A 24,824-nucleotide genomic window follows, 5' to 3' on the forward strand; every position below is an offset into this window, starting at 1 on the left:
TCTTCGGAGAGGAGGTCTTGGTGACACTTTTTTGTTTCTATATTTCTCAGCTTTTCTGTAATGTTGCGATGTGGATGAGATATGAAGTACGAAGGAATTAGTTCAACAAAGGATTCTTGGTTGGGGTGGGGGGCTGTTTTTTATTTTATTTAGTCTGGTTGTTCAGGTTGAATGGTAAGAGGTTGTGCATTTGAGCTATTTAGGGATCCAACATCCTCAGGAGCTTGTATAGTGTATGTTAAGAAAGAAGAAAGTTCTATTGCATTCATTCCTTACTTCCCTTTTACAGTGTTTGTGAGTCTGCATTTTGTGGGTATGTTTCTGCGCTCGCCGAACTCATTAAAGAATTCGTGCGCGGAGAGCACTGTCCGAGAATTATAAATTGATAACGCCTTTAGCTAACAAATCGAATCACTGACTGGCTGGTTGTAATTGGGTCCCGACAGACTGGGGTTGTAATGTTTTGTTATAGCGGTCAGGTTTGAAAAATACATCACATTCCGGATCAAATAATACTGACATCGCATGCTTGGTCGATGCATTGTGTCTGATTATTGATAGATAGCTCTTGCTGCTTGTGACAGTAAGTATGCTTCCATGGGAGTCCAGCCTCAAGCTCTATACCGACTATTCTGTGTTGAAAGGCAATGAATTCTTCCGTACCGAAAGTCAGAGCTAGATTCAAGTTCTACTATAATTAAGGAAAAGAACCATTATAAACCTCGAACCGTACAACTACTTGATATCGCCAAAGTGAGTTCTTCCGTGGGGAATGGGTTAGGTGGGTTCGGAGTAACTCAACAATCTTTCCAGTGGTGGTTCTTGTTGTCCCAACTAGCTAGTCGGCGGGGAAGAAAAATAGAAATTGGAGGTCTATGGATCCCCCCTGACTTTCTTGCGTGTGTGACAGGTTTGCGTCGAATACCCTGGTAACTACTCTTTATGAGTGGTCCTGGTACGTGCATTGCGGGGCGAGTGAGGAGGTTGGGGGCAGTTTAAGTAGTAGATTGAGGTTTACCTGGGCCATGGAGTTAGATGTAGCGTGGACAGGGTACTGTAGCATACAGCTGTGGATCCTTTGCGTGGCAGACAGATATTGCACCGCACCCCACCGGAGAATTTAGGACCCGGCAGGGCGGGTATTGCGCCGTTTTTTTTTTTTTGTTTAATTCATTAATTGCATGCAGGGTATTGCGCCGTTGGCTGGGGGAGGAGTATTTGGAATTCATCTATTTGAAGCTCGAGGGGCACGTGCTGTAGACGGAGAGATAAGCTTGTTTCGATTTACCAGCGGCTGTAGTAGAATGGGTGGGTGGCCGTTGGCTATGCAGATATCATTACGAACAATCTGGGCACGAGACTTTATGGTTGTAAAACTTCTCCTCCAGACGATGAAGTTAAGGTTGTTGGGGCGTTCGAGCTACAAATATCTACCGGGAAGGCCATTCGTTGTTGGGGTGTAGTGGTTTTGAAAGGGGAGTCACAGTGAACGATTGGATCTGTGTGTGAACAGCTGGCATGAAGTTAGATATTTTAGCCATTAGGAAAGCGCTAGTTGCAAAGGAAAGCGGCTTTTCTTGATCAGAGTTATAAAGCTGACCCAGCCTTCCCCTCTCTACTTGCGCTCTTCCTGAAAATAGACCACCACTTTAAGATTCGAGGTTTAACCAATTGACTGATTTCTCACATCTCGAAGCATCTGCTGGCCGACCTCGCAATTGGCCAGCTGGTAAGAAAGCATCAACGGGTGAATCTAAGATATGTCTCTAGTTTATCTCGTGTTGGGTTGTGATTTCGTCTAAAATCGCTAGGGAGTACTAGAGTTGGAAGTGCAAGTGAGGACAAACCCCGTTGCACGTCGTCTACTATTTCGAGCCAAGTGCGGCCAAACCCTTGGTTAGTTAACGCTGGGGCAACCAGGGTCCGCGCGCCTATCTTCGCCAAATAAGGCAACCAATAAGCTCAGGAAGCGAACGGCGGGATCCCTGCCAGGACTAGGCCCTGCACCAGATGCGAGGCTTACCCAGTTTCAAGAATGACGTCTACCCCGTGGCAGTCACAGCCATTGTTGCGTTCTCACGGAGCTGTCAAACACTATTCAGACGTTTTGTTGGACTCTGCGGAAAGTGTGACCCCATTCCCACTGGCTTTGACTACCACTTTCAACAATATCGACGATAGGACCCATGGCCTTTTTCGACGTTCTCCTCCTGGTCCATCGCCCTTCCAGCCGAATAACGACCCCTAGATGCTTCCTGAAGCTGGTGGCTGGGGATGGGAGCGATGTTTCTAGCGTTACTGCGTATTTTCACGTTACCACCCTGCGTTTGCGCTTTGTGGGATTTCGTCTGACGCTCCTGAGTCTCGAGCCCTCAATGCTTAGCATAGCAGCCCCTAGATCACAGCCCTGTAATACCAAATTGTTGTAAATAGCAGTACAAGAGATTTATATATATCTCCCGAGTCCCACTTTGAAATTCTCCCTTACCTCCTTTTCCTCAAATTGTCCAGCCCTATTCATTCTCCCTTCTCTTTTCACTCTTTTACTCTTGATCTTATCTTATTTTCAGTACAATCATTTCTTGCAGATTCCCCGGCGGAAATCCCTTCCTTCTTCTTTCTTACGGGATCCATCTGTGATTGTGCACACAGTAATAATATTTAATACCCCCATTTTCACCAAAGGCTCCGCGAGCATTTTTCAAACACAAACCAAAAATGACTATCTTCCGGAAAATCGTTACCTCTGTTGTTGTTGCATTCGCTGCCTTCAGTAGCATAACTGGCGCTCATCCAATTGTTAAGAGGCAGGCAGCACCGGCCCTGACGGATCTAGATATTCTCCAATTGTAAGTCTACAGTAGTAGCCTATACTACTGAATAAAAGCTAATCACCAGCAGTGCGTTGACCCTCGAGCACCTCGAATCTGCATTCTACAAAGAAGGATTCGCCAAATTCCCTGCCGCTGACTTCCTTGCATTGGGCCTGACACAAGAAGATGTCGACGGGCTGACGCAGATTGGAGTCACCGAGGCAACTCATGTCACTGCACTCATGGCCGCCATTGCAGGTGCGGGGGCTACACCGGTGCAGCCTTGCACCTATAACTTTGGGCTCACAGATGCTGCGTCTATGGTTGCTGCTGCGAAGGTTCTTGAGGCAGTCGGTATCAGCGCGTAAGATAATCCCTGTTCCTATGTCCATATATTAAAGGAAATACCAGCTCTCACACATCATTTAGCTATCTCGGTGCCGCTCCCCTCATTACAGACGGCAAGATTCTCTCCGCCGCAGCTTCAATCGTTACTGTTGAATCCCGCCATCAAACTTTCATCCGGACGGCCCTCAAGCAGTCGCCGGTCCCGCAAGCCTTCGATGCCGCAGTCAGCGCGCGGCAGATCTTCACGCTGGCCGCAGGATTTATCACAGAGTGCCCTGCAGGCTCTTCACTTGGCCTTCAGGCGTTCCCATCGCTGAATATTGTAAACGCTGCGACAGTTACTGCAGGGTCCGTATTGACATTGTCGGACCCAACAGCGTTTGCGGATGGGAGTACGTTCTGCGCGTTTACGTCCGGTGAGGCGGGGACCCAGTTTGCGCCGCTCGCATCGGGGAGTTGTGTAGTTCCGCAGGGATTGGGTGGAGAAGTGTACGTTGTGTTGACGAGTAGTGGGACCACGGTGACGGATGAGGTTGTGCTTGCTGGGTATGTTGCTTCATACGTGATCACTCGAGATATATTTACTGACATTTTTGGATGTGCAGGCCTGCTGTTTTGTCGTTATCTTAGAACCAGAGCCCCCCACTCTTACTTCTCCTTGCCCTCTTGCCTCTCGTTTATGCTGCACCTTAGCACTAATAATCATGGCGATTCTAAATAATGTTGAAAGATTATCCCCTTACCCAATCCCCTGATATGTATTTTTATGGTCAAAAAAATTCGTTTATTTTCTTTTTCTTCTTCCTCTTCAACTGAGAGCCCCAATTTGAGCTATTATTTGCACTTTTGCGCTCCCCCCCGTTTCACATGATCAACATCTGATCTGCTTGCATTACCGTCTCATCGAGTGAGACGGCATTGAAAGCTCAATTTTCCTTTTATTTCATTTGAGTTATATTCTTCCTATGTCAGTGACGAGGAAGGAAACCAAGGGGAGGGGGGGCAGGAGTGATAGGAGTTTTCTTAATGATAAACTGTGAGCCAGCCAAGTGTGAGCTGGGTTTGGGCTGAAACCCACTCCAGTTTACGTGAGCGGCAATGGTGATGTGTGACAGTAATCCGAATACTCAACGCTGCGAGGAGTTGTTACAAGTTTCACACTGGCCATTGACCTCTTGGCATGCATATTAAGGCCTCCTGCTCACTCACCCCCGTGATATCCCAAGCTTGAGAAAAACAAATCTATAATATGCGCAGAACTAGCTGCTGGTCTTCAAGTTAAAAACCAGGAAGCGAAGAAAACGAAGACAGAAAGAAAAAGAACACCGTGCTCGCCCATAGGAAAAAGACATAAGATATAAGCACAAAAAAGATGAAAGGTTAACCTGGCGAAAATCGTAAAAATACCGATCGTAAAAAAATCCGAAGCTTCTTGAGATACCTAGGAAAAAAACACTTTTTAAAACAAAACCCTCACTCCACACATCCCTAGATAGAGGGTTTAGAATTCATTTCTTCGTTAAATCGCTTTTCAGAAAACCCATCAAGTTGCGCTCTTGCTTTTTCTTTCCCTTTTCTTTTTTTTTTTGCTGCTGTGGCCCGATCATAGCGTCACTTGCCTCCTATAGACAAAGAATTGGATATATGACTGTACTTGATTGTAGTTTAAACGACGAATTTTGCTTTTGCCCTAGTGCTCCCAGAGTGCGCACTCTCGGTGTGGCCCGAGAACTCGCAGTGCTCGTTCGTATTCAACCTCAATACCTCCTTAAACTTCCTTCCAATCTCCATAAGAGACTCCCTGGAGGGGGCCGTCTTTCCGCCACCGGAAGACTTTGTCCACACACCGATCCTGAAGAAGGCCTTGCGAACGTTGACAACGACACCCATAATCTCCTTGTCGTCTTCGGCTTCGAGGGTCTCACCGATGGCGGCAAGCATTACGTGTAGCCAGAGCTCATCAATGGGGACGGCACGCTTTTCCTTGAACTGGTAGGACCATTTGCCGCCGTTCTTGTTTTGGGGGTCTTCCCACTCTGGACGGACACCGGCTTTAAATAGGTGGTAGTCGGATTTTAGGGCAAGCTCAGATGTTTTGGCAATGTTGTTCTAAGGAGGGCATGTAAGTGGCAAGCTAATAACAAGATAATGAGGTTTGAATATGAGAGAGAAACATACGTAGATACCCCAAAATTCCTCCACAGAGTCAAAAGTGACCACCTCCTTCAAAAGATCGTTCCAGTTGTTCTCACCCTAAATTTGGCGCTAGCATTAGTAGGTGTCGATCTCTTTTATTTTATTTTTTTCGGAAAAAAGAATCCAAAGAGCGTATATGAGCAACGAACCTTTGGGCTCGGTGGCTTGGTGAACCAGAGAGTCCATTTATTCATCAAAGGGTGCTTGACATTGAAGTTTTCGGGGGAATGGAATACTGTCAACTGTTCCTTGCTGTTGGCATCAGAGGCGCCGGCTTCATCTGCATCATCATCGCTCGCGCCGTTGGGAGGAGAAACGGGGATTTCGTTGAGGGGGCGCTGTTCGTCGAGAACCTCAACCATGGTGGGAAGGTCTGATGATGCAGTTGTCATGATTTTTGGAGTGTTTTTTTTGGTATGAAGGTTTGTTGTATGGGGGTGACTGGTCGAAGGGTTCACCGGAGGTAGAGAGGAAGAGTGTTAGATAAGGGCAGATAGAATACCCAGGTAGGTTGAAATTGCAGTGGTTGGGCTTGAGGGCGGGGCTTTACTTTCTGAAACCTACAAAACTACAGTTTTGGGCAAGATGACCACTAGCTTGCTGTTTATGTAAGCCGCGGGGTGCGTGGTGCGTGCAGGCTAGTTACCTAGCGATAACAATGCCTTTGATGATTTTTCAACATCCAGTCAATTATCGCGAGAGAGGTGTTGCCCGGGAATTGTTTACCAGAACAAGATGTCTCTGCTCACGAATTTCACTCGCACCGTGAGAATTGCCATTGCCCGGCCGTCTCCGTCACTTAAATTCCTTCTGCCTGGGCTGTTTTTGGGCCCAGTACGACACCAGCAGAGTCGTTCAGCGTCAATTGTTTCGGATTTGCGAAATGTTGCGTCTTCGTACAATAAGCGCATTAGGAGAGGTCGTGGTCCTTCCTCAGGGAAGGGTAAGACGTCCGGAAGGGGTCATAAAGGTCAGAAACAGCACGGGAAGGTCCCGGCGGGATTTGAGGGTGGTCAAACGCCAATAGCAATTGTGCATGGACCAAGAGGATGGGACAATAAGTAAGTATTCCTGCGCCCAGCGCAATGATTACTAAAAAATAATTTTGCTAATAAAATTGACTTTAGGTACTCCGAAACTATGTCGCCATTGAATCTCGACAGGCTACAGAGCTGGATCGACCAAGGCAGGATTGACCCCACGAAACCAATTACTTTGAAAGAGTTAGTGGACTCCCGCTGTCTCCACGGAATCAAGGACGGCGTAAAGATCCTCGCAAGAGTATATATCCAACTAGGTTTCATTGCAACGTGTGAGACCTGACGCTTTGATTAGGGAAAAGAAGAGTTGAAGACACCTATTGATATCACTGTATCCCGCGCCTCTAAAGAAGCTATCAAGGCCATTGAAGCGGCTGGTGGTAAGGTTGTTACCCGCTACTTCACCAAGGACGGCATCAAGTCTATTGTCTACCCACACCTTTTCAAGACCCCACGCCGATTGGCCAACCCTACTGCCCGTAAAGATATCGAGTACTACAGAGATCCGGACCACCGAGGTTACCTCTCACACACCGTCACCGAGGGAGAATCGCCCAGTCTGTTCTGGAAGATTCCAGGGCCGAGCAAGGTTGGCGCTGGTCCTCAGAACAAGGGAGCCGGAGCGGCGCAGAAGAAAGCTAAGGAGGAGAACAGACTGTTCTAATGGTTTTAATCCGTTAGAATTCTGTTGGTATAGAGGCCTCTTCGCAGTATTTTAGTTGCCATTGTATAGCCCAAATTTGTTGCCAGTACACTAGGTACATTTGTACAAAGGTTCCATGAATTTATTCCAGCTTGTGGGAAGTATTTCGCACAGCACACTCAGGTATACGAGGCACATGTAGATACAATGGTCAGCCTTCTACTATGAGATAAGGAAAACGGAAGGATGTTTGTAAGCGGGTGGAGCTTGGTTGAAACCCTTTATTCTTTAGTTGGCATTGAACATTATCCCCATCGCACCAAAAGCCAACAAGTGGAGCTAATACCGTCAGATCTCGAGTCATTCGGGGGGGTTACCATGTGCCATTATGTAGACCGTGTGCACCTGTGTCGAGCATGTACCTGTGCCGAGCACCTTATAATAAAGGCAGCATTTTAGCCACCATTTGGAGCGGATCCCTAGAGATCAGATAAGATGCTCGGCACAGGTACACTCTCGGCACAGGTGCACACGGTCTACTTGTTTACCACGAAAAGAACCAGTTGCTCAGGGCAAGGATTATTTGTATGGAGTGGCAGTGATCTCTCATACAAAGTATCCCTGTTTCCGTCACTTGCATTTTCTGGTTCTTTTCGTGGTAAACGAGTAGAGTAGGGTTTGGCTTATATCCTACCGTAATGGGCTCAACTCTTGTTCATCCCCTCTAATCACTTCCTGTCTTGTATGGGTGAACTCGCCATACGTTCCCCTTACTATATACTAATCCTCTGGCTTCATTTACAATATCCTAGACTACAGCTTAACAAAACAAAACATCACCTGGTTTTATGTAATTAGGTCAAAATATATGTAGCTACATGTACATTACATGTAGTTACAGTACCGGTATTGTATGCATACATGTGTACTCGTACATACATGTACAGTTACCGTTAATTCTTTAATTGCAGCAAATCCCGTTGCAACGCCACGCAGGTACGCCTCTCCAAGCTCTGTAGAATTACCCCAGTTCTCCGCACTTTGAAGTCAGATATCCTCTTTAACACATTGCATTGAGATATTGGTTCCTCAGCGTAAACACAACAATGGGCGGTAAGTCGTTGCCCACTCTAAAGACTGCTTATCTCCACTGATACACTCTTGAGTTAGGCTGTAAGTTTAGAGACGGTTCCGTGATAACCAGACACAAAAACGTACTGATGCCAGAATTCCATAGCCTCTATTTGGCTATGTCCTCCAGCGGGAACTCAAATTGAGGCTGTATTGATTAAGCTTATCTCCAATACTGTTCCTGCCTATTTTGGGGATGAGAAAGTTCCAGACTTCCGCCCACATGCGACCATAACTTCTGAGATTCCTTCTAATTTGGACCCCCAAGAGGTCCTTGATAGTATTGATATTAAGGAGCTCCCTAACGTGGTTTTTTCTTCCATGGTGATCGGGTTTGTCCCTAAACGCGCACTGAAATCTTTGTTTATCGGTTGCTGATGTAAACCACACATAGAGAAACCTTCTTTACTCGTGGAACCCTTCATATAGAAAAGAATGATTCTATTGTGGCACTCGCAACTCATTGTCGCGAGAAATTCGCATTTGGTGGACAATCGAAGGATGATGCGGAGAAGTGGGCGAGAGAGATATTTACGCCTCATGTTTCACTTGTCTACTCCAATCTTTGGCCAGTTCCGGAAGATGTGTCGAAGGCTATAGAAAACGATGTTCTTAGCGCTGGCATTGGACTTTCGGGGGTTTCTGGTTCTAATTCAGAGCCCGATATGAATGGCTGGAAGGGAGGAAAGCTTCTTTTAGTAAGTGCATGCATTCCTTGATTAAGGTGTTTTTGTGCCCCATGTCGAGGAAAGCAGCGTTAATTTTACGAATAAACAATAGGTCCCGACTAGTAAGCCACTTGATGAATGGGTTGTTTTGGCCGAGCGCAATCTGTAGATAGCTTTGTGTAATAGAGCTAAATGTGGTTATTACCCACCGTCATTGGATTCTTTGAATTAAGATAATATTGCTCTGATATATTATGGTTCATGTGGACGAGCGCCCTTGTACCCTTGCCTCGGGGACATGGCCTCGATGTATATAAGCTAAGTGAACTTCAAGAATAAGGTCTATTAAAGCCATTCATGTATGTCTTTGCTTAGACGTATCTTGAAGGAAATAATCGACAAATAATATACAGATAAGTCCATGTCTACCAGATTATCTCACGTTTCTTTGAATTAATTATCAGTCAATCATATTATATAGATATAAATATGATCAGCTTCAGGAATTGATCTTGCGGCGGCGCGAGAAAAAGCATCCCAAGGGCACCTTGGAACCTCCGCCGTGAGCGTTCTCTTTGATCATATTACCCTGATGATACAATATAGATTTGAAACTTTGATATGACATACATGTAGTCGTACGCGCAGCTCGGTTAGTTATTGTTGTCTAGCAATTGTGCATATATACATGTATGGCTCGGAAGTCAATGTAGAAATGTGTTTTTCTCGCACTTGTTTCTTCGTTAACGATATTGCGAGCTGATAGTGAACACACTCAATTCCAAGGTGGGACGTCAGGTGATCCGAATGATGTAAATCGCTTACCAGGTCAGGAGCTTTCTGTGGCTTAGCTAGCCGCCACCTTTTTGTGTAGGGCAGCAACCACCTAGATCGCCAAGATCAAAAGACAGTCCCAACCACAAAGCACACACCAGTCAGGCAATCCCCACCAAAAATTTCCCTGGCCCTAGATCCAGATACTGACGGACGACCAACGAAGAATCCAAAGACAACCGATCACGACAACCACGAATCCTCTCCCCCGGCCTAAGGAAATTTTCAAACACGATGGTCAGTTTTCTACGTTTTTTTGCCAATTTCACGATCGGAATTGGTCTGGCGGGGATTTGCAGAAAATCAAGCTAGAAGGGAATGGAGAATGATCAATTATGAAAGATGAAGCTGACGTGCAAGCATCTTTGGTAATATCAGGTCCGCTACGCTGCCACCCCCAACAACGAGGCCAAGTCCGCGAAGTCCCGTGGATCCTTCCTCCGTGTTTCTTTCAAGAACACTCGTGAGACTGCTCAGGCCATCACCCGCATGAAGCTCTCTCGCGCCATCGCTTTCTTGGAGAACGTTAAGCAGCATAAGGAGGCTGTTCCCATGAGGAGGTACTCTGGGAGTACCGGACGTTGCGCTCAAGGTGGGTTTAGGTCTTTTTCTTTGGAGGTTTGGTTTGCGGGGGGGGTTGGTATCTGGAATTTGTGGAGCAGAGCATTGGGAAGCTCAAGGGATATCGGAAGTAGCTTGGGATATTAGGAGGACGAATGAGGGCACATACCTAGGTGGACGGCTTTCGTCTGGGTACCGACTGCGGCCCGACGTATTGCTGCTCCAATTGCACACCATAGATTGTTTGTTCCTGGGATGGTGTATCTAACAGGTATTTCTTAATAGGCAAGCAGTTCGGTGTTTCCCGCGCCCGCTGGCCCGAGAAGTCTGCCGAGTTCCTTCTCGGCCTCCTCCGCAACGCTGAGGCCAACGCCGACACCAAGGGTCTCGACACCTCCAACCTCCAGATCTCCCACATCCAGGTCAACCAGGCCCCCAAGCAGAGGAGGAGGACTTACCGTGCCCACGGACGTGTACGTTGAGAATTTCTAATATCCTGTGGGGATACGTTACTAACAGCATGTGTTAGATCAACCCCTACATGTCAAACCCCTGCCACATCGAGGTGATCGTCTCTGAGGCCGAGGAGGCCGTTGCGAAGGCTGAGGACAACGCTGTCCTCCACCTGAACTCCAGGCAGAGGGGTCGCGCTCTTGGCCAGCAGAGGAGGATTACTGCTTAAATTGGTGAAGGGGCGTTGATTCGTGGCATAGAAAAATAATGAAACAAATTCGAAATTTTTCGTGAACTACTACAGTAAGAGGGTTTTCCTACGCAATGAGAATTTTCTGTTTGCGTGCGTATTGGGTTTTTTTTTGTCTTCTTTTTTTGCTTCTGGGGGGATCAATTAAAAGTACTGTGCAAAGTTGTATCTATACTTGGCGAATTTCGTGGCCGCAAATGGCGATATAGTTGCCCGCAGACCATGAGTTATCCAAGGTTACCTAGAAACGAGTAGAAGTTCTTGTCGGACAGCTAGTCCAAGGTATTAAAATCGGAGTTTAGGTTCACCAGCTTATTATAATTGTTTGGGATTCTGAATAGTTTTGATTACTCACGTGCTATCACTCGCCCTAATCATCGCTCGTGTTTCTTCACACTTATAATGACCCCATACTCAGTCTTATATTTTGTAATTATCGTTCCAACCAGTTTTCTGAAGGAAAACCTTAAATCACCTCCATAAATGATCCTGGCAGAGATGCTGAGGGAATCATATTACATCAGTACCATGAGGCGAGTGATATACTATGAAGCTGGTTGACAATCGGGAGCCTTGCAAGTCATGAAGTAGAATCACTTTGAGAAAAGTCTCCTGGATACCTGCCTTCATACCCGGAGGCCTATAGAGCCGGGGCCCTTGGGGCCATCATATTTCCTGCGCTTGAGATACTTTGTAAGCTTTATCGAGATCCGACGCCTACCGCCGACGCCTCACATAGCGGTGGGAGCCCCACTAGAACAAAATGTACAGGTAAGAGCGTACCGGTAGTTGAGTATTGTTAACACTATCGCTGGTCCCCGCCCAGTCCCGGCGTGCTGAGATCCGAGCACATTCTCCTACAGTTTATTTTTAGTTAAGGGCTTAACAGCACGTGCGTGTACATTAGCGAGATTAATCCTCACACTCCTGCCGCTATAACGTCTAGGGGGCCTTGTAGCAGTCTCAAAAACTTCCCCCTTCAGTGTCATAGTGTCTCTACCTTCATCCTAGGCACCTAGAGTTCTCCCGCTAGCCACTGCTGATCCGAAGACCTGCCCATGTGGGCGTGAGCCTTACGGGAGCAATTAATTGATTGACAACTCATTAACTGTGTGAGGCGCGGGAGCAGTGGCATCTTCTTAGCGTGCGAGTGATACTTCATGATACCATAAAATCACGAGAACCTCAAATACATTAATAAGCACCACATCAGGCCTGCTTTAGCCTTAACTTCTAAGAAAATCCTGGCTATACGCACGTAACTACGCGTCCAAAAAGATAGCTAACTAAACTTCCTCACTAGGGGAAACTAGGAATGATTACAGATATACGCGGACGTATTCTTTTGTCACGGACCAATATGAAGGCAGACGTCGCTGTGGGGGGTGGGAGACCGGGTAAGGAGCCTAGAGTGTCTGTTTTTTTTTTATCTATCAACACCTCGATGCGAAAATACTATCAACCGGTGGCGGGGTATTTGGATACATGCACTTTATACGTGTATCAGCCAATAAAGCAAGCGCAAACGTAGACAGAAGCTTCTGATAATTTTGACGTTGATATGAGCGGTTTCGAACTACTTCTACTTTCATACAGTTACTCTACAGTCAAGCTTCCTTAACTAGTGTACGTACAAAAATACCGCGAGATAGCACCATTGTGTGGAAAATGAGGTGGGTCTAACATTTGAAAACCCCTATTCTGATGCTCAAACTGTACGAAACACAATTCGTAATGTCTTTAAAAATTCTCTGCACCAATGGGAGTAACCACTGGCTGGTACAGTAAGTCGGATTCTGGCTTCCGTTGAAAGTACATTTGTAGCTAGGTTGTATAAAAGAAGAATATGAGATCTCTCATTTATAAATGATTATTGCTTATTATTATATGCCACGCAGACATCAGTTGTATTTTCGGGAGCTGTTAAATTCTTCTATGTCCCTAGCAATCGCGGCCTAGTTATGAGCTAGTGCTTAAAGCAGATGACAGGTGATGCTTCGTCTACGCCCGTGACCACGTTCAAGCCGGACTTCCCTGATATGCCGGGGCCCCTCTTTCTACCGGGCCTGGTATAACGTCCATGCGAATGTTGACCGCTCTTTGGCAGAGATACTTCCTGTAGTACCGTCACCCACGAAAGATACCACTTGCCGTGACTTACGACCCAGATGAAGATCGGCGGAGGTGGTCACCCCCGAGTCTGGGTGGTACCTACAACCGTTTCCCGGGGTTCTGGGCTTGATCCACTCGAGTCATGTGTAGCCCGCAGTTTGAATAACTGACTAGTTCTGGAAACCTGAGAATTGGTCACTGAAGACCTCTGCATATGGAAATTTACTGTAGACGTAGCAGACCACCCCACTGTTACGGTAAGGAGTTCGTATTCTGAAGCTGTAAAAAGGCGTGGGAGATAAGAGTTGAGCCGTCCTCCTATCGGGATGAAAGGGTCAAGCTTTCAGCTCTTCCTACTATAAGTGAGGTAAAATAACTTACACCAATTCCCTTAAGTGAAGTAGGGAGTGTAACGGGTGTAAAGGCAAAAGAGGGCCGGAGCTACATACCTTAAGAATAAGTTAGACCTTGCATACTCAGTGAGTTAGACCCAAACACATTCCCTGTCTCGTAATGAGTGAACTATTAATGCTAGTGGTATGGGACCAAAGAATACACCTATAACTACATGTAGGGTAGACATTTGCTATTCTTCACGATCTCTCTTCCCAAAGGTATTGAGGTTATGTGGCCAAATATTGGCTCTTCTAGCTAAATATTTCAACCACCTGAACTTTGATTCTAGCGACTTTGATGAGATAATTGAGGCATGGGTAGATTGAGGGATAGTGTATAATCTCCCCTAAACCTTACAGGGACAAATGCATATGGCAAGACATGAAACATTCTTGGCTCTATTTCTTATGTTAGCGAGAGGCGGAGGAGGTTGATGAGATGTTCTGGGGTCTTGGTGCGATATTGTCATTTAAGGCTGTATAGAACTAATGAGTTAAACGAAAAAAGAAAAAAAAGATAATTGAGGCATTCGAGATTACGAGTGATGTTCTGTGAGAATCTTATATCTACCCGCAGGCGAATCATATGAATAGAAACTCAGTGCCAAGGTGGTTACTAGTCCCAGTTCTTGGCGCCAAGGGAACCACAGCTAAGGCTTCGGGAGTCTCGCGTAGATGAAATAATTGACAACACGTTTTCCCACAGAGCCGCCTCGATCTCCCCCCAACAGACTCACATTAGATATTCCAACATGTTTACCTCGGCGAAATCGGCCTCGATAGTCAGCATCTCAACCCTTCTCCTCATTCATTCGTACGTGCCCTCCCTCCATCTCTCCATTGTAGCTATAGTATTTAGTAGCAGTGGATAGTCGTATGCTAGCCAGTAGCTAATTTGTTTGCCATTCAGCTGTTATTCGGCATATGAACACTCTCTCATATCGATAGGCGCGAAAAATAGCCTTCCTCTGGATGTGACGATCGAAACTTTAGTCTCGGTCTTCCTGCTTTGCGTCGGCATAGTCCTGAATAACAGCCAGGAGCTCAAGCCGATATCGTGGTCGGTCTGGAGTGGACAGTTGGAGCGGGAAAGAGGAAGCGGGCCATATGGGTACCTGGAAGAGCGATTGGGTTTCTTGGACATTCGAGTTTGTCCTCCATGATTATTGTCTGTAGGAGTAAGGCTGGTGCTAATACTCGATAGACCAAGCGGGCAGAGTTTGCAAAGTGGGCGGAGAGTAATGAATAGACCGGCAGAGGAAACCGCTGGGTTTCCCTATCTTTTACGATACTGTAATGTCGAGGAGAAGGTATCATTTACCGCCATGGGGTGATACTAGGGATAATGACGGCTCTAAATGATTGTGGAAATGCCAATCAAGGGTTTAATCACAAAGTTGCGGCAAATCACGCTATAATAGAACACCTTTGAGTGCTTGTTTGATGTTTAACGAAGTAAACCCAGCATGAAGATTCGTAAAATTTGATCTATTTAGGCCTTCAAAGAAATAAAGAGGCCATTCAATCCTGCTAGAGCAACCTCTAGGAAATCATAGATGTGTTTCTTTTTTTTTCTTTCACCTGCCCCCACTCTACAACTTCTGCATAGCGGCGATCTAAATTTTCCACAACGCGTTAGTAACATGGCCAGGAAAGAGAGGGGAGGGGGGGGGGGGGAAGGTTCGGAAACTTACGTCAGTGCTCTGGACGTGATCCTCGTCCTCCTCAATCTGTTGCTGCAGGTCGTCAAGACCAATCTTGTCATCCTCAATGACCAAGTTGATCTGAAGCTTCTTGATACCGAAACCAACAGCAACCAAAGTAGAGGCTCCCCAGACAAGACCGTCTGTAAAACCAAAGGTTAGCCATGAAAACTATTGAAAGAGAAAAAGTAAAGAATTACCCTTCTCAATGGCCCTGACGTTTGCCTCCAGTTGTTTCTGTGCCAGTTAGTATAAATAGACAGAAATTGGAGCAGAAAAACAAACCATATCAGTCTCATCATCCCAAGGCTTGACATCCATAGTAACGACAGACTTGGCAGCTAAAGAAAAGTTTAGATCCTATTCGGAGGTATCAGTGTTACAAAGATTCCTCACCTGGCTTGACTTTTCCGGCCTATCAAACATGTTAGTTATACTTCTGCTATATCCTTTATAATAACATAATGCTCACCTTCTTGGCGGCGTACTCGGCCAATCTCTTCTGGGTGAGGGCCTCCTTTTCTGGGTCCTCCTCCTCCTCGTCCGAACCGAACAAGTCAACCTCGTCGTCATCCTCGGCCTCAGTAGCCGGTGCGGCGGCAGGGTTCACGGCGGCAGCGGCGACCTCAGGGCCATATGTAGAGGCTGGGGCCGAAGCGTCACCAGGAAGGGTAGTGAACTCATCCGCGAAGGAAGCAATGTGCTTGTACCAACGGGCAGCATGGGGGTACTTTCCGGCATCAGGGGACTTGGAGACGCCGTTAAAGACGGCAACATCAGCCTGGGAAGGAGAGGTTCTATTTAATGAGAAAATAAGATTAGTACGAAGTGTAAAGGGGTTTTTGAAGAGTTTTTGCCAAGTTATTAAAAGGTAGAGGGAGTGAATATAAGCATAAAGGATAATATATAAATGCAATTAAGACCATCCGGCCAGCGGGATCTTGATCACTTGGTGAAAATAGGCCGCAAATGAATTGCGGGTAATAAATCAAGGGCCCAATTGCTAACAGCAACCAACTTTACGGTAGAGCAAAATTATCATGAAGAGGTGAATATACCCAGTGATGTAACTCCTAGACTCTAACCAAGAGTTAAGAACTGCATGATTAAAACTGGTCAGTACTCGTGTTTAATAGCATAGCTCTACAGCCTAGAAGGAAAACATACCGGTCAAACCAGCATCGGCAGCAAGATCAGTGAGGCCCATTTTGAAGAATGATTATGAAGGTATTGGATATAAAAAAAGTAAACCGGGTAGTGGATATGTATTCTTTGGAGGAAATGGAGGCTTATAGATGAGGTGGGGTATTGACGACGCTTTATGGGAGAAAAGTGAAAGAGGAGGGGTAAAAAGATGGTGGGGGATTTTTTTTTTGGAGGGGTCAACTTGGGCGGGTCGCTGCGGTCTCGACCAGGGAACAACCTCATTTTCACAGATACACTCAAATAGCCGATTCTTCGGTGCAAAAGCAGTGTGACAGTGCAAAAGACACCTGCAAGGAAGTGAAGGGAGATTCCATGTATTTTTTTACTAGTCCTTACGATAGAGTAGCCCCTGCCAAGCCCTGGGCAAATTTTATATAAAAAGGCCTCTTCCCTCATGCTCCTCTTTCCTCCACCATCATCAGTAGAGGTTATGAAAATAACCATGGGAGCTCCGCCATTGTGCGGCTTGCTGAGCGTTATTCTATTCTATGAATTTCGTTCCGTTCCCGGCTCCTTTGATTAAACTCTTTCGCCCTTCTCCTAAAAGAACGCTTCGCTTTATTACGATAGTTCTGGCCAGAGGAAGGCGGTACATCCACACATCCCTAGATTTTATAAAGATATACATATATATATTTATAAAATTCATAAATTTGAATGGCCATCTGTCCTTGCACACGTATGCTATACTTCTCATAAAAAGATGTGTCCCTAACTTATTTAGCTGCCTTAAAAGATTCAAGTTTCTTCCCGATTTCATCCATTATCCTTCATTCTTCACAGCGCAGATATCTTACTGCCCCTTTGTTTTGTTAGTGGGCGTATAAATCATTAGCGGGGACCGACACCAACTCCCTCTCAGCGTAAGTCTAATTTGAAGCCAATAGGTTTACAAATGTTGTTTGGTTTTGTACTCTACTAACCATTTTTAAGAGATCTAGACGATCAAAATTCTATAGGCTGGTTCCTGCTCGATACGACGAGATACGACGAGATGCCTTCTATTAACGGGATCACGGCCACCATAGAGACCCACGATGGTCCACTCCCAGAATTTGGTTGTAGTGAATTTAGAGGTGGTAAGGGCTGTTATATCCCGGCACAATCGGGACAGCAGTTCTGGTTACATTATACAATCCACAAACCGATTCCTTGCAAGGCCGCAAGTGTGGAATTTTATGTGGATGGTCAAAGGGTCGATGCTCAGTTTCCTCTTCCACGAAAGAACACAGATAATTCTACTATTGGTCCTATTGATTCGACCATAAAATCTCAATATGGTCGTGACATAAATGCTGATGGGGTAGAGGTTGCGTGGAGAAGGGAGGTTTTTTTCGCCCTTATCAAGCCAGTTAAAGCGATCAAACCTCGTTGCAAAGTGAAAAGAACACCGACATCTGCCGAGGCGGAACAGTATGGTACTATTGACTGCAAGATCTTTCGATCCGAGCAGTCACCCGAATGGGCTGGCGCAGTAACACCTGAAGAGTTTCGCTCTCTTTCAGATGCCACGAAAACGCTGAAAAGCCGGCCCCTCAGTCACGTTTCGAGATTAGGTGTCAAAATGGCTACTTCCACGTCAAAACGATATTGCGTAAAAAGCTTGGATCCGGACGATGCTCCCTTCGCATGGTTCAAGTTCTACTATCGCTCAAGGCAACGACTTATTGAGAAGTTCGGACTCGAGCAGCTCAGAGGACTTTCCCTGCAAGGCGAGGAGGGCGATTCTGTTTCCCAATCCCCGGCCACCCCTAATGTGCCTTCCCAAACACCCTCCCAGGTATCCTCTCAGACACCTCCTCGGATGCAGGCCCCTCCCCACGATTTTGGGTTAAGTCCCGACGGCGGAGCCGATAACATAGATAGGGAAACAGGCCTGGAGCATTCTGTTACGGAAGCTAATAAAGGAGCTGATTTATTGGATACTTTTATAGAAAACCTAGAGGAGGAGCTGGCATTAGCAGAAAGGGGCGGGTCTGTGGAAAACGACAAGATTGCGGCTTGTCACGAAAAGATTAGCAGGCTCCGCCAAAATTCGGAGATATTACGCCTTCGGGCTGTTGAGATTCAGAAAAAGGCCGATTTAGCCAAGCATAGTAGCTTGGCTAACCACGCTGAAGATACAAGTGTATCTGGGGAGGACACTGGCAGCGAGGAGGAGGACGATGACAACTAACATGTCTTACGTCTCCTCCAAATGTTGTTTCAGGCACCCGGTGAACTGGAGAAGAATTTGTACTTTTTTTTTCATTTTCGTCTGCTCGAATGAATGAAATAAAAGTAACATAACTTATATTAGGTCTATGATTCTTAACCGAGTGATACCATGTGATGTATAGAATAAGAGATACCAACGACAACTGGAGAAAGTAGGAAAGAGAAGAAAAGAAACAGATAATTTTCTTCCATTATCAGTCAGCGTACATGGAATAACTTGAGATGGAGAACCAAGGGCAGAGTGTAAGAAAAGCTGGGTTGTCCTAATGGATCTTACGAATCCTGCCGTGAGTGATCGCGATTTGATCATCGACTTTGTCGCTCTACTTAAATCAGCCAGCTGTCAGGGGAAGACGGGAAGGGATCATGTAATTTACCTTTCTCATGATGACATCAATTTGAGCATTCTGTCGATCGACCTCTTGGCCTGTGGCCATAGCCAGATTTCTCAACCTACCGGTAACAGCTCCCAGTGCATCCAAGTTGTTCTCTATCTCTCTTTCTTTCTCGTCATCACTTTCGTCTGCTTCAAACTGGTACTTGCTCCTTTCCGCCAAGCTCATTTTACTGCTTGGTTTACTGTATCCGCCGTTCCCATTCAGTGCTCTGCCAACTCCATTTTTGCTCTCGAACCCAAACTCTCTGGTTCGTTCCCTCTCCTCGCGCTCTTCTTGATGGCGGGCAAGAATCCGTGCCTCTTCTTGTTTAGCACGGGAAGCTGATCGAAGTGGATTCTTCATGTGGATGGCGAACATGCTTCCATTGGCAACCTTGAGCTCCCTAGCCTTCTGGTCGGCCACACGGCTATGACTAGAAGCAAGATCGAGATTCTTTTCGGTATTGTATAGGCGTTCACCTTGAGCTCCGAGCCTTGCAAGAGTGTTACGTCCGGTTTCTTCGGCCTGTGCAGCTACACGAAGAGCATTGCGACTGCTGGCCACCGACTCTTGCTTCGTGAAACGAATTTGTTGCTTGACAGCTTCAACGTCCTCCTCCTCTTCCTCTGCTTCGGTTAGATTACGGTCTGTATTACTTTGTTGACCATAACCACCCTGCTGACCCTGTACACCCTGGTGGCCGTATCCTCCATGCTGTCCAGAATACTCGTCTTTCCTTCCATAACCGCCTTGAGTTGGAGGAGCATGATATTTTTGTTGTTGCTGTTGCTGTTGCTGTTGCTGTTGTCTTTGTCCAGCACCGCCGAAGAGCTGTCCCCGTGGATCTTCATTTTTATTCACCCCAGAACTACCGTATCCTCCATTAATCCTAGAAGCACTAGACCCAGCTCCGCTGGGAGCACTCGTTTGGGGAGAAGGTACTCTCGCTGGAGGAGGAGCTGGAGAGGTTTTGCGTTCGCCAAAAAAAGCTGCTTGTTGCTCTTCAGCAGTTTGAACTGGGGCTTTCTTACTAAAGAAGCCTCTCATGATGGATATATGTAGGTTTGGAGTTGAGTATTGTTTTTCGAGTAGAGGTGTGAATATGCTAAGAAGGCGAATATATATATATGTGTGTGTGTAGGTGTTTGTGGTAGTTCTACCAAGAAATATATCCAGGAGAAAAAGGAGCTCCCTTCGCAGAGAGCTATCTGGAGCTTCCAGGGGCTAGCTATTGAATTCTTAGTCTGAGCACATAGCATTGATGTCTTGGCAGCATCCGTGCCTCAGCTGTATGTAGAGTAGAGGGTCCTTAGAACGAAATTGTTGTTCCAGAAAGGGGTGGTGGCATATGAATGTTGTATCAAAGGCACTTTACTTCATAATACATTTTCAACATAGCCCACCGTAGCTAACCCGTATTGTACAAATTAAAATAATACGTTTAGTGGTAATTACACCCAGTTCCAAGCAATTGTTATGGATTTCGTATCTAGAGTATTGCTCTCGTAGTTACCAGTTAGCAGTGTCATGGTGTGATATGTCAATCATGTGCAATGTGTGTAAGTAATACCATCGGCCCAAGCGGGTAAGGTCGCTAAATAGTAACAAGTCGAGATAACCGTCGAGTCAACCCCACTTAACTAACACAACAACAACCTATTGCGCTACTACTGCACTCACCAATCGTCAATACTAGCATCAAACCACTCAACATCACTCGCCTCGTGTCTCTAACGGCCAGGACAGGGATACTCACCAGAGATCTCTATTGTCTCTTTCGACTCACGTGATGACTGTCTTATCCGTCTTATCGAGCATCATCTTCTCTCCTATAATCCTTATTTTAAGGGCTCTATCGACTCTACTCCTTCCTGCCACTGTTATCTTTCGACATGTTTCATACTTTTTATTGTTCTTCTTCTATTTGCCCTTTGCCTTACTCGCCCGACTTGAGGTTAACTCCCGGATGTATTCTCGTGTACGATAGATTTGCTAACATGTGATTTGCTGGCAGGCCATTTACATATTTTGCGGAACAGCAGCCATCATTGGTAACTCGGTTTATAATTATTCCACTGCCGTGCGCCATATAACTGACGGATCCGGACTTCAGGTATGATAGCCGGTGTTCTGCTCGGGTTTACGTCGCACATCTTCTCCGGCGCTCTCGGTCTACACGACGAGACTGAGTCGATTACACCGTCCAATCTCGGTCGCTCAAAGAAAAGAGCCCCATCCCAGGGTTACCAAAGCCCAATCCCAGTGAAACAGCAATCTCATACGCCCATGGCGCGCATGCTATTTCCTCCCTCAATCCCAACGATTCTTGAAGAGGAGGACGAAGATTCCCCAATTCTTCCAGGAAACCGGAGACGGCGGGGTAAGGCGGGTAACAACGTAGAAGCATGGTTTAATGGATCAGACGAATCGTCGGATTTGTGATTAACCCTGCCGTGCGACCCTCATAATATCAAATCGCCTGTCATAGTTGGATATATCTGGTCTTTGTAATCCCTATCTCTGGATCGGGATTGGAATGTGAATAGTAAAGTAGATTTCGGCGGAGCAAAGGGATCGAAGGAGCGGATTTTCGTTAATCGAGATGTTCCGAGCCATTGGGATACACATGTATTTATCCGATGTCTATATCACCGTATTGTCGTTGACTGGCGATTATGCCGATTATTCTTGATGTAGATTTAATCGTTCCTAACTATAAGAAGCAGGAATTTTTCGTTCGATGATGACGCGTTCATGACCTTATATAGATACATAGATAGGGTGATAGATAGGGAAGTGAGAAGATGATTTGACCTCCCATCTGTAAGCTACATGTCTGTACTTGTTTACCACGAAAAGAACCAGTTGCTCAGGGCAAGGATTATTTGTATGGAGTGGCGGTGATCTCTCACACAAACTATCCCTGTTTCCGTCACTTGCATTTTCTGGTTCTTTTTGTGGTAAACGAGTACTCGTTCGCCGAGCATGCCCAGATCCCATGAATGTACATGATCAGGCAGGTCATGTAGATATGTACTTATAACCAACCATGTTGTTGCACTCTATTAGAGAAAGTTGAGATATGCAGAAGGTATGGTGGGCAGAAACTTGCTTTTAGGGTGTTACATACTAAGGACGTTGTGCGATGAGAAGCCGGGTGTGTGGGTGAAGCTTCCGTCCCGAAAGCCTCGTGGAACCAAGAAAAAGACTTCCTTTTCACCTGTCCCTGCTTTTGGTGCTTTCCTCGATTTGGTGATAGGCCACTACCCCACACGTTCCGAGCTTGCAGAAGCCAATCAGGAGGGATTGGCTACCTGGCGATCCTTGCACCTGCGCTGTCCACCAAACCTTAAGCCAGGAGGACCCCTGCACATCGGTGCCACGAAGATGAGCGAAATCTCGCTCGTCGGCAGTCGGGGGAGCAACGATCCTACGGCTCTGGTTGGGGAGAACCGTTGGGGCCAGTCGGAATGGCAGTATGCCCAGCGGCGCCTAGGGAGTGCAGCGGTCCAATTGAGTAACCTCAACATGGGCTTGTGTGAACGGGTTAATAAGACGAAAGGATGTCAGCCCCGTTTACTTGCTACGGGTATGAGACCGCGTGTGTGGATACACCTACACATTCACTCTATATTTTGAGGTTTGAGGAGGGAGAGGAGGAGGATCAGGAGGAGGATCAGGAGGAGGCAAAGAGACAAGTGTCAAGCACTCATATCCTTGCGCACATTTTCCTCTTAGGTTTTAACAATATAGAACTCAGTGAGGTGAGTGGCTCACTGGCGGTTGCAGATACACGTTCCTCGTGAATTTTGTCACGGATTCCCTCGTTTGCCTGGCCTTGGCGGCTGTCCCACACAGCGTTTTCTGCGTGGGGGCATGTTCTCATCTTTACGTGCTCTGAGAATATGTTTCGCGCGAGTAAAGTATTTTAGGATATGCGTAGGGTCAGACATCGAGAAACGATAGTGACATGCGGGAAGAACACTAGTCCGACAATACTAAGTTAGAGACAAGCACAGACAAAGCGGGGAGACAACTTGAAAAGAAAGAAGAAAAAAAGATAATCACCATTCCCCAGTTATCTACATGCATGTAAGATATTCGTCATTTCTGCCAGATCGTGTGTCCATGCATTCCGTGAGGGCTGATACTTTCGAAACTGGACAATAACAACACCAGAAACAGACATAAAAGGTCTAGAGTGGGTAATCCTGTAGCGGCCAAATCGTAGCCGGCCCCCATTACTTCACCCAATTTCCTCCTCCCTCCCTCCCTCCCTTCATTTCAATGGAAACTATTCGAGCGATTTATTGCTCATGTGCTATTTACCAGCCTTTACCTAATTCTTCAGCCTTACCCATAATATCCTGAGATATTCCGTTGTTGTTGTTGTCTTCCTCCCCCGCTCCGACTTCTCAACAAGTCCCTCAACACCCCCTCAACCCGCAATGTCAGATACAAATTGTGGCCGTCTGATATCGGTCCTGGCGTTTTACGTCTTCTCATGCTCGTGCTTCCGTGATGCACAGCCTAGAAAACCGAGTCGTGAAATACGACATGAAGCGCAAGCACTTTGGCGTGAGGAGATTGAATCCGGTCCAATACCGTCATTCATCAAGAACAACAATCACTGCCGGCAGGCTTCCAGAGGATCATCCCGTGTCAATAGCAAAAACTCTCGGGCTAGTACTCCATCTTCTGCTAAAGCCACAAGCCGATGTTCACTGCCGTTAAAACCCGGAGCCGAACCCGAGCCTCTCGAAAACCTCATTCCTCAAGCCGAAAAACGGAAGCCCCAAAGAATCACGACTGTGACGGTTTCAGAATTACCGAAGATTCATCCGCCCATCAATGATCGACACCCACCCGTTGTTTCAGCGCTACCAGAGTCGAAGAGTGCTACAGCATGGATGACACTTCCACCGCCGCCAGCGCGCGTCATGAGGGCCATTAATAGAGCTACACACTTGGGGAAAAGTAGTCAGCGAGATGGGACGGACACGGTACTTTGGGGGAAACGGTTGGCAAACTTAGAAAACCGCTCAACGTCACTAAGTAGCTCAAAGGAAAAATCCGAGGTTACTTTGGTGGAAGACGTAGAGAAAAGTATTTGGAAAAGGCATTATGAGGATCAAGATGAAAACTCGGAGGCCATGCATCGCACCTTGTCTCAGGAGATTGGATCAAAGACGCGGTCGGGAATACCTTCTCCGGCTTCCGGTGCACATTCTCGCGCTGAATATGGATGCCGATACCTAGACCCCAGTTCTGGGGCCACTAAGTCTTACACATTGACCTACGATCAAGAGTTTCTGGGCCAGACTCCCCCGCCGTCTGCGACGACATTTGTCGAAATAGTTCGAAGGCCACCACCAGCACTGAAGGCGCCTCTTGCAAAACCGGAAAGTCTTAATGGGTTTGAGGATATCTATAGTTGAGGAGAGAAAATTGAGATAGAGCAGGAGAGTATAAAGCGTTGGGGGTTCTCGACTTCCATACTGTTACTCATGATTCATGATACATTATTTGTCAAAGATTTGGCTTTCTTACTGAGAGTAAACTACATTGAACGCTTTTCAGCATAGTCTTTTTTTTGTTCTCTTCTTGGCTTTCGCCTTCACTTTATTTATCTCTTACTTCTTTGGCGTTTTATTTGGTGTTTGGGTATCTGGTGGTTATTTGGGGGTTTTTGCCTTTTTTCTTTTTTCTTTTTTCTTTTTTCTTTAACAAAATTTCATGAATGGAGTTCAGTCTGGGAAAGGTTGGTTATCTGGAATTCAGTGGACAATTGTTAGAAGGCTTTATATTGTATATTATATGTATGTTTCTTGTTGACAATTCAAAAGATTTATGTATGTACATATGCCAAAAGGAAAA

General features: G+C 46.2%; 12 protein-coding genes across 12 annotated transcripts; 8 read left to right on the top strand and 4 right to left on the bottom strand.

The window, feature by feature from the left end:
* Window positions 1-1,430: 1,430 nt before the first annotated feature.
* LAJ45_02133 (uncharacterized protein) lies at window positions 1,431-2,188 on the bottom strand (the record flags this gene model as incomplete). Its single annotated transcript, XM_046111725.1, has 5 exons — window positions 1,431-1,513; window positions 1,669-1,726; window positions 1,819-1,931; window positions 2,024-2,042; window positions 2,105-2,188. 5 exons carry the CDS (start codon window positions 2,186-2,188, stop codon window positions 1,431-1,433), a joined length of 357 nt encoding a protein of 118 aa, XP_045975669.1.
* Window positions 2,189-2,718: 530 nt separating this feature from the next.
* On the top strand, window positions 2,719-3,791 carry LAJ45_02134 (uncharacterized protein; the record flags this gene model as incomplete). The annotated part of the gene is made up of 4 exons (XM_046111726.1): window positions 2,719-2,849; window positions 2,902-3,177; window positions 3,243-3,707; window positions 3,767-3,791. The coding sequence occupies 4 exons, from the start codon at window positions 2,719-2,721 to the stop codon at window positions 3,789-3,791; spliced, it is 897 nt and encodes a 298-aa protein (XP_045975670.1).
* Window positions 3,792-4,826: 1,035 nt separating this feature from the next.
* LAJ45_02135 (uncharacterized protein) lies at window positions 4,827-5,749 on the bottom strand (the record flags this gene model as incomplete). Its single annotated transcript, XM_046111727.1, has 3 exons — window positions 4,827-5,270; window positions 5,340-5,414; window positions 5,507-5,749. 3 exons carry the CDS (start codon window positions 5,747-5,749, stop codon window positions 4,827-4,829), a joined length of 762 nt encoding a protein of 253 aa, XP_045975671.1.
* Window positions 5,750-6,092: 343 nt separating this feature from the next.
* On the top strand, window positions 6,093-7,061 carry LAJ45_02136 (uncharacterized protein; the record flags this gene model as incomplete). Its single annotated transcript, XM_046111728.1, has 3 exons — window positions 6,093-6,418; window positions 6,485-6,638; window positions 6,693-7,061. 3 exons carry the CDS (start codon window positions 6,093-6,095, stop codon window positions 7,059-7,061), a joined length of 849 nt encoding a protein of 282 aa, XP_045975672.1.
* A 1,085-nt stretch (window positions 7,062-8,146) lies between these two features.
* LAJ45_02137 (uncharacterized protein) lies at window positions 8,147-9,008 on the top strand (the record flags this gene model as incomplete). Its single annotated transcript, XM_046111729.1, has 5 exons — window positions 8,147-8,153; window positions 8,211-8,213; window positions 8,278-8,503; window positions 8,566-8,869; window positions 8,952-9,008. 5 exons carry the CDS (start codon window positions 8,147-8,149, stop codon window positions 9,006-9,008), a joined length of 597 nt encoding a protein of 198 aa, XP_045975673.1.
* An 899-nt stretch (window positions 9,009-9,907) lies between these two features.
* On the top strand, window positions 9,908-10,916 carry LAJ45_02138 (uncharacterized protein; the record flags this gene model as incomplete). The annotated part of the gene is made up of 4 exons (XM_046111730.1): window positions 9,908-9,910; window positions 10,052-10,265; window positions 10,520-10,707; window positions 10,764-10,916. 4 exons carry the CDS (start codon window positions 9,908-9,910, stop codon window positions 10,914-10,916), a joined length of 558 nt encoding a protein of 185 aa, XP_045975674.1.
* Window positions 10,917-14,196: 3,280 nt separating this feature from the next.
* LAJ45_02139 (uncharacterized protein) lies at window positions 14,197-14,693 on the top strand (the record flags this gene model as incomplete). Its single annotated transcript, XM_046111731.1, has 3 exons — window positions 14,197-14,258; window positions 14,355-14,592; window positions 14,649-14,693. 3 exons carry the CDS (start codon window positions 14,197-14,199, stop codon window positions 14,691-14,693), a joined length of 345 nt encoding a protein of 114 aa, XP_045975675.1.
* Window positions 14,694-15,036: 343 nt separating this feature from the next.
* On the bottom strand, window positions 15,037-16,354 carry LAJ45_02140 (uncharacterized protein; the record flags this gene model as incomplete). Its single annotated transcript, XM_046111732.1, has 8 exons — window positions 15,037-15,060; window positions 15,139-15,290; window positions 15,348-15,384; window positions 15,433-15,488; window positions 15,544-15,562; window positions 15,620-15,944; window positions 16,206-16,245; window positions 16,315-16,354. The coding sequence occupies 8 exons, from the start codon at window positions 16,352-16,354 to the stop codon at window positions 15,037-15,039; spliced, it is 693 nt and encodes a 230-aa protein (XP_045975676.1).
* Window positions 16,355-16,795: 441 nt separating this feature from the next.
* Window positions 16,796-18,529, top strand: LAJ45_02141 (uncharacterized protein; the record flags this gene model as incomplete). The annotated part of the gene is made up of 5 exons (XM_046111733.1): window positions 16,796-16,812; window positions 16,924-17,032; window positions 17,090-17,095; window positions 17,170-17,216; window positions 17,287-18,529. The coding sequence occupies 5 exons, from the start codon at window positions 16,796-16,798 to the stop codon at window positions 18,527-18,529; spliced, it is 1,422 nt and encodes a 473-aa protein (XP_045975677.1).
* A 304-nt stretch (window positions 18,530-18,833) lies between these two features.
* On the bottom strand, window positions 18,834-19,994 carry LAJ45_02142 (uncharacterized protein; the record flags this gene model as incomplete). Its single annotated transcript, XM_046111734.1, has 2 exons — window positions 18,834-18,893; window positions 18,948-19,994. 2 exons carry the CDS (start codon window positions 19,992-19,994, stop codon window positions 18,834-18,836), a joined length of 1,107 nt encoding a protein of 368 aa, XP_045975678.1.
* A 742-nt stretch (window positions 19,995-20,736) lies between these two features.
* On the top strand, window positions 20,737-21,389 carry LAJ45_02143 (uncharacterized protein; the record flags this gene model as incomplete). The annotated part of the gene is made up of 3 exons (XM_046111735.1): window positions 20,737-20,901; window positions 20,962-20,998; window positions 21,061-21,389. The coding sequence occupies 3 exons, from the start codon at window positions 20,737-20,739 to the stop codon at window positions 21,387-21,389; spliced, it is 531 nt and encodes a 176-aa protein (XP_045975679.1).
* A 2,006-nt stretch (window positions 21,390-23,395) lies between these two features.
* Window positions 23,396-24,385, top strand: LAJ45_02144 (uncharacterized protein; the record flags this gene model as incomplete). The annotated part of the gene is made up of 1 exon (XM_046111736.1): window positions 23,396-24,385. The coding sequence occupies one exon, from the start codon at window positions 23,396-23,398 to the stop codon at window positions 24,383-24,385; it is 990 nt and encodes a 329-aa protein (XP_045975680.1).
* Window positions 24,386-24,824: the final 439 nt, after the last annotated feature.

This window comes from Morchella importuna (assembly GCF_003444635.1).
Source record: "Morchella importuna strain M04M26 chromosome Unknown Morimp01GS003, whole genome shotgun sequence".
NCBI lineage: Eukaryota > Fungi > Ascomycota > Pezizomycetes > Pezizales > Morchellaceae > Morchella > Morchella importuna.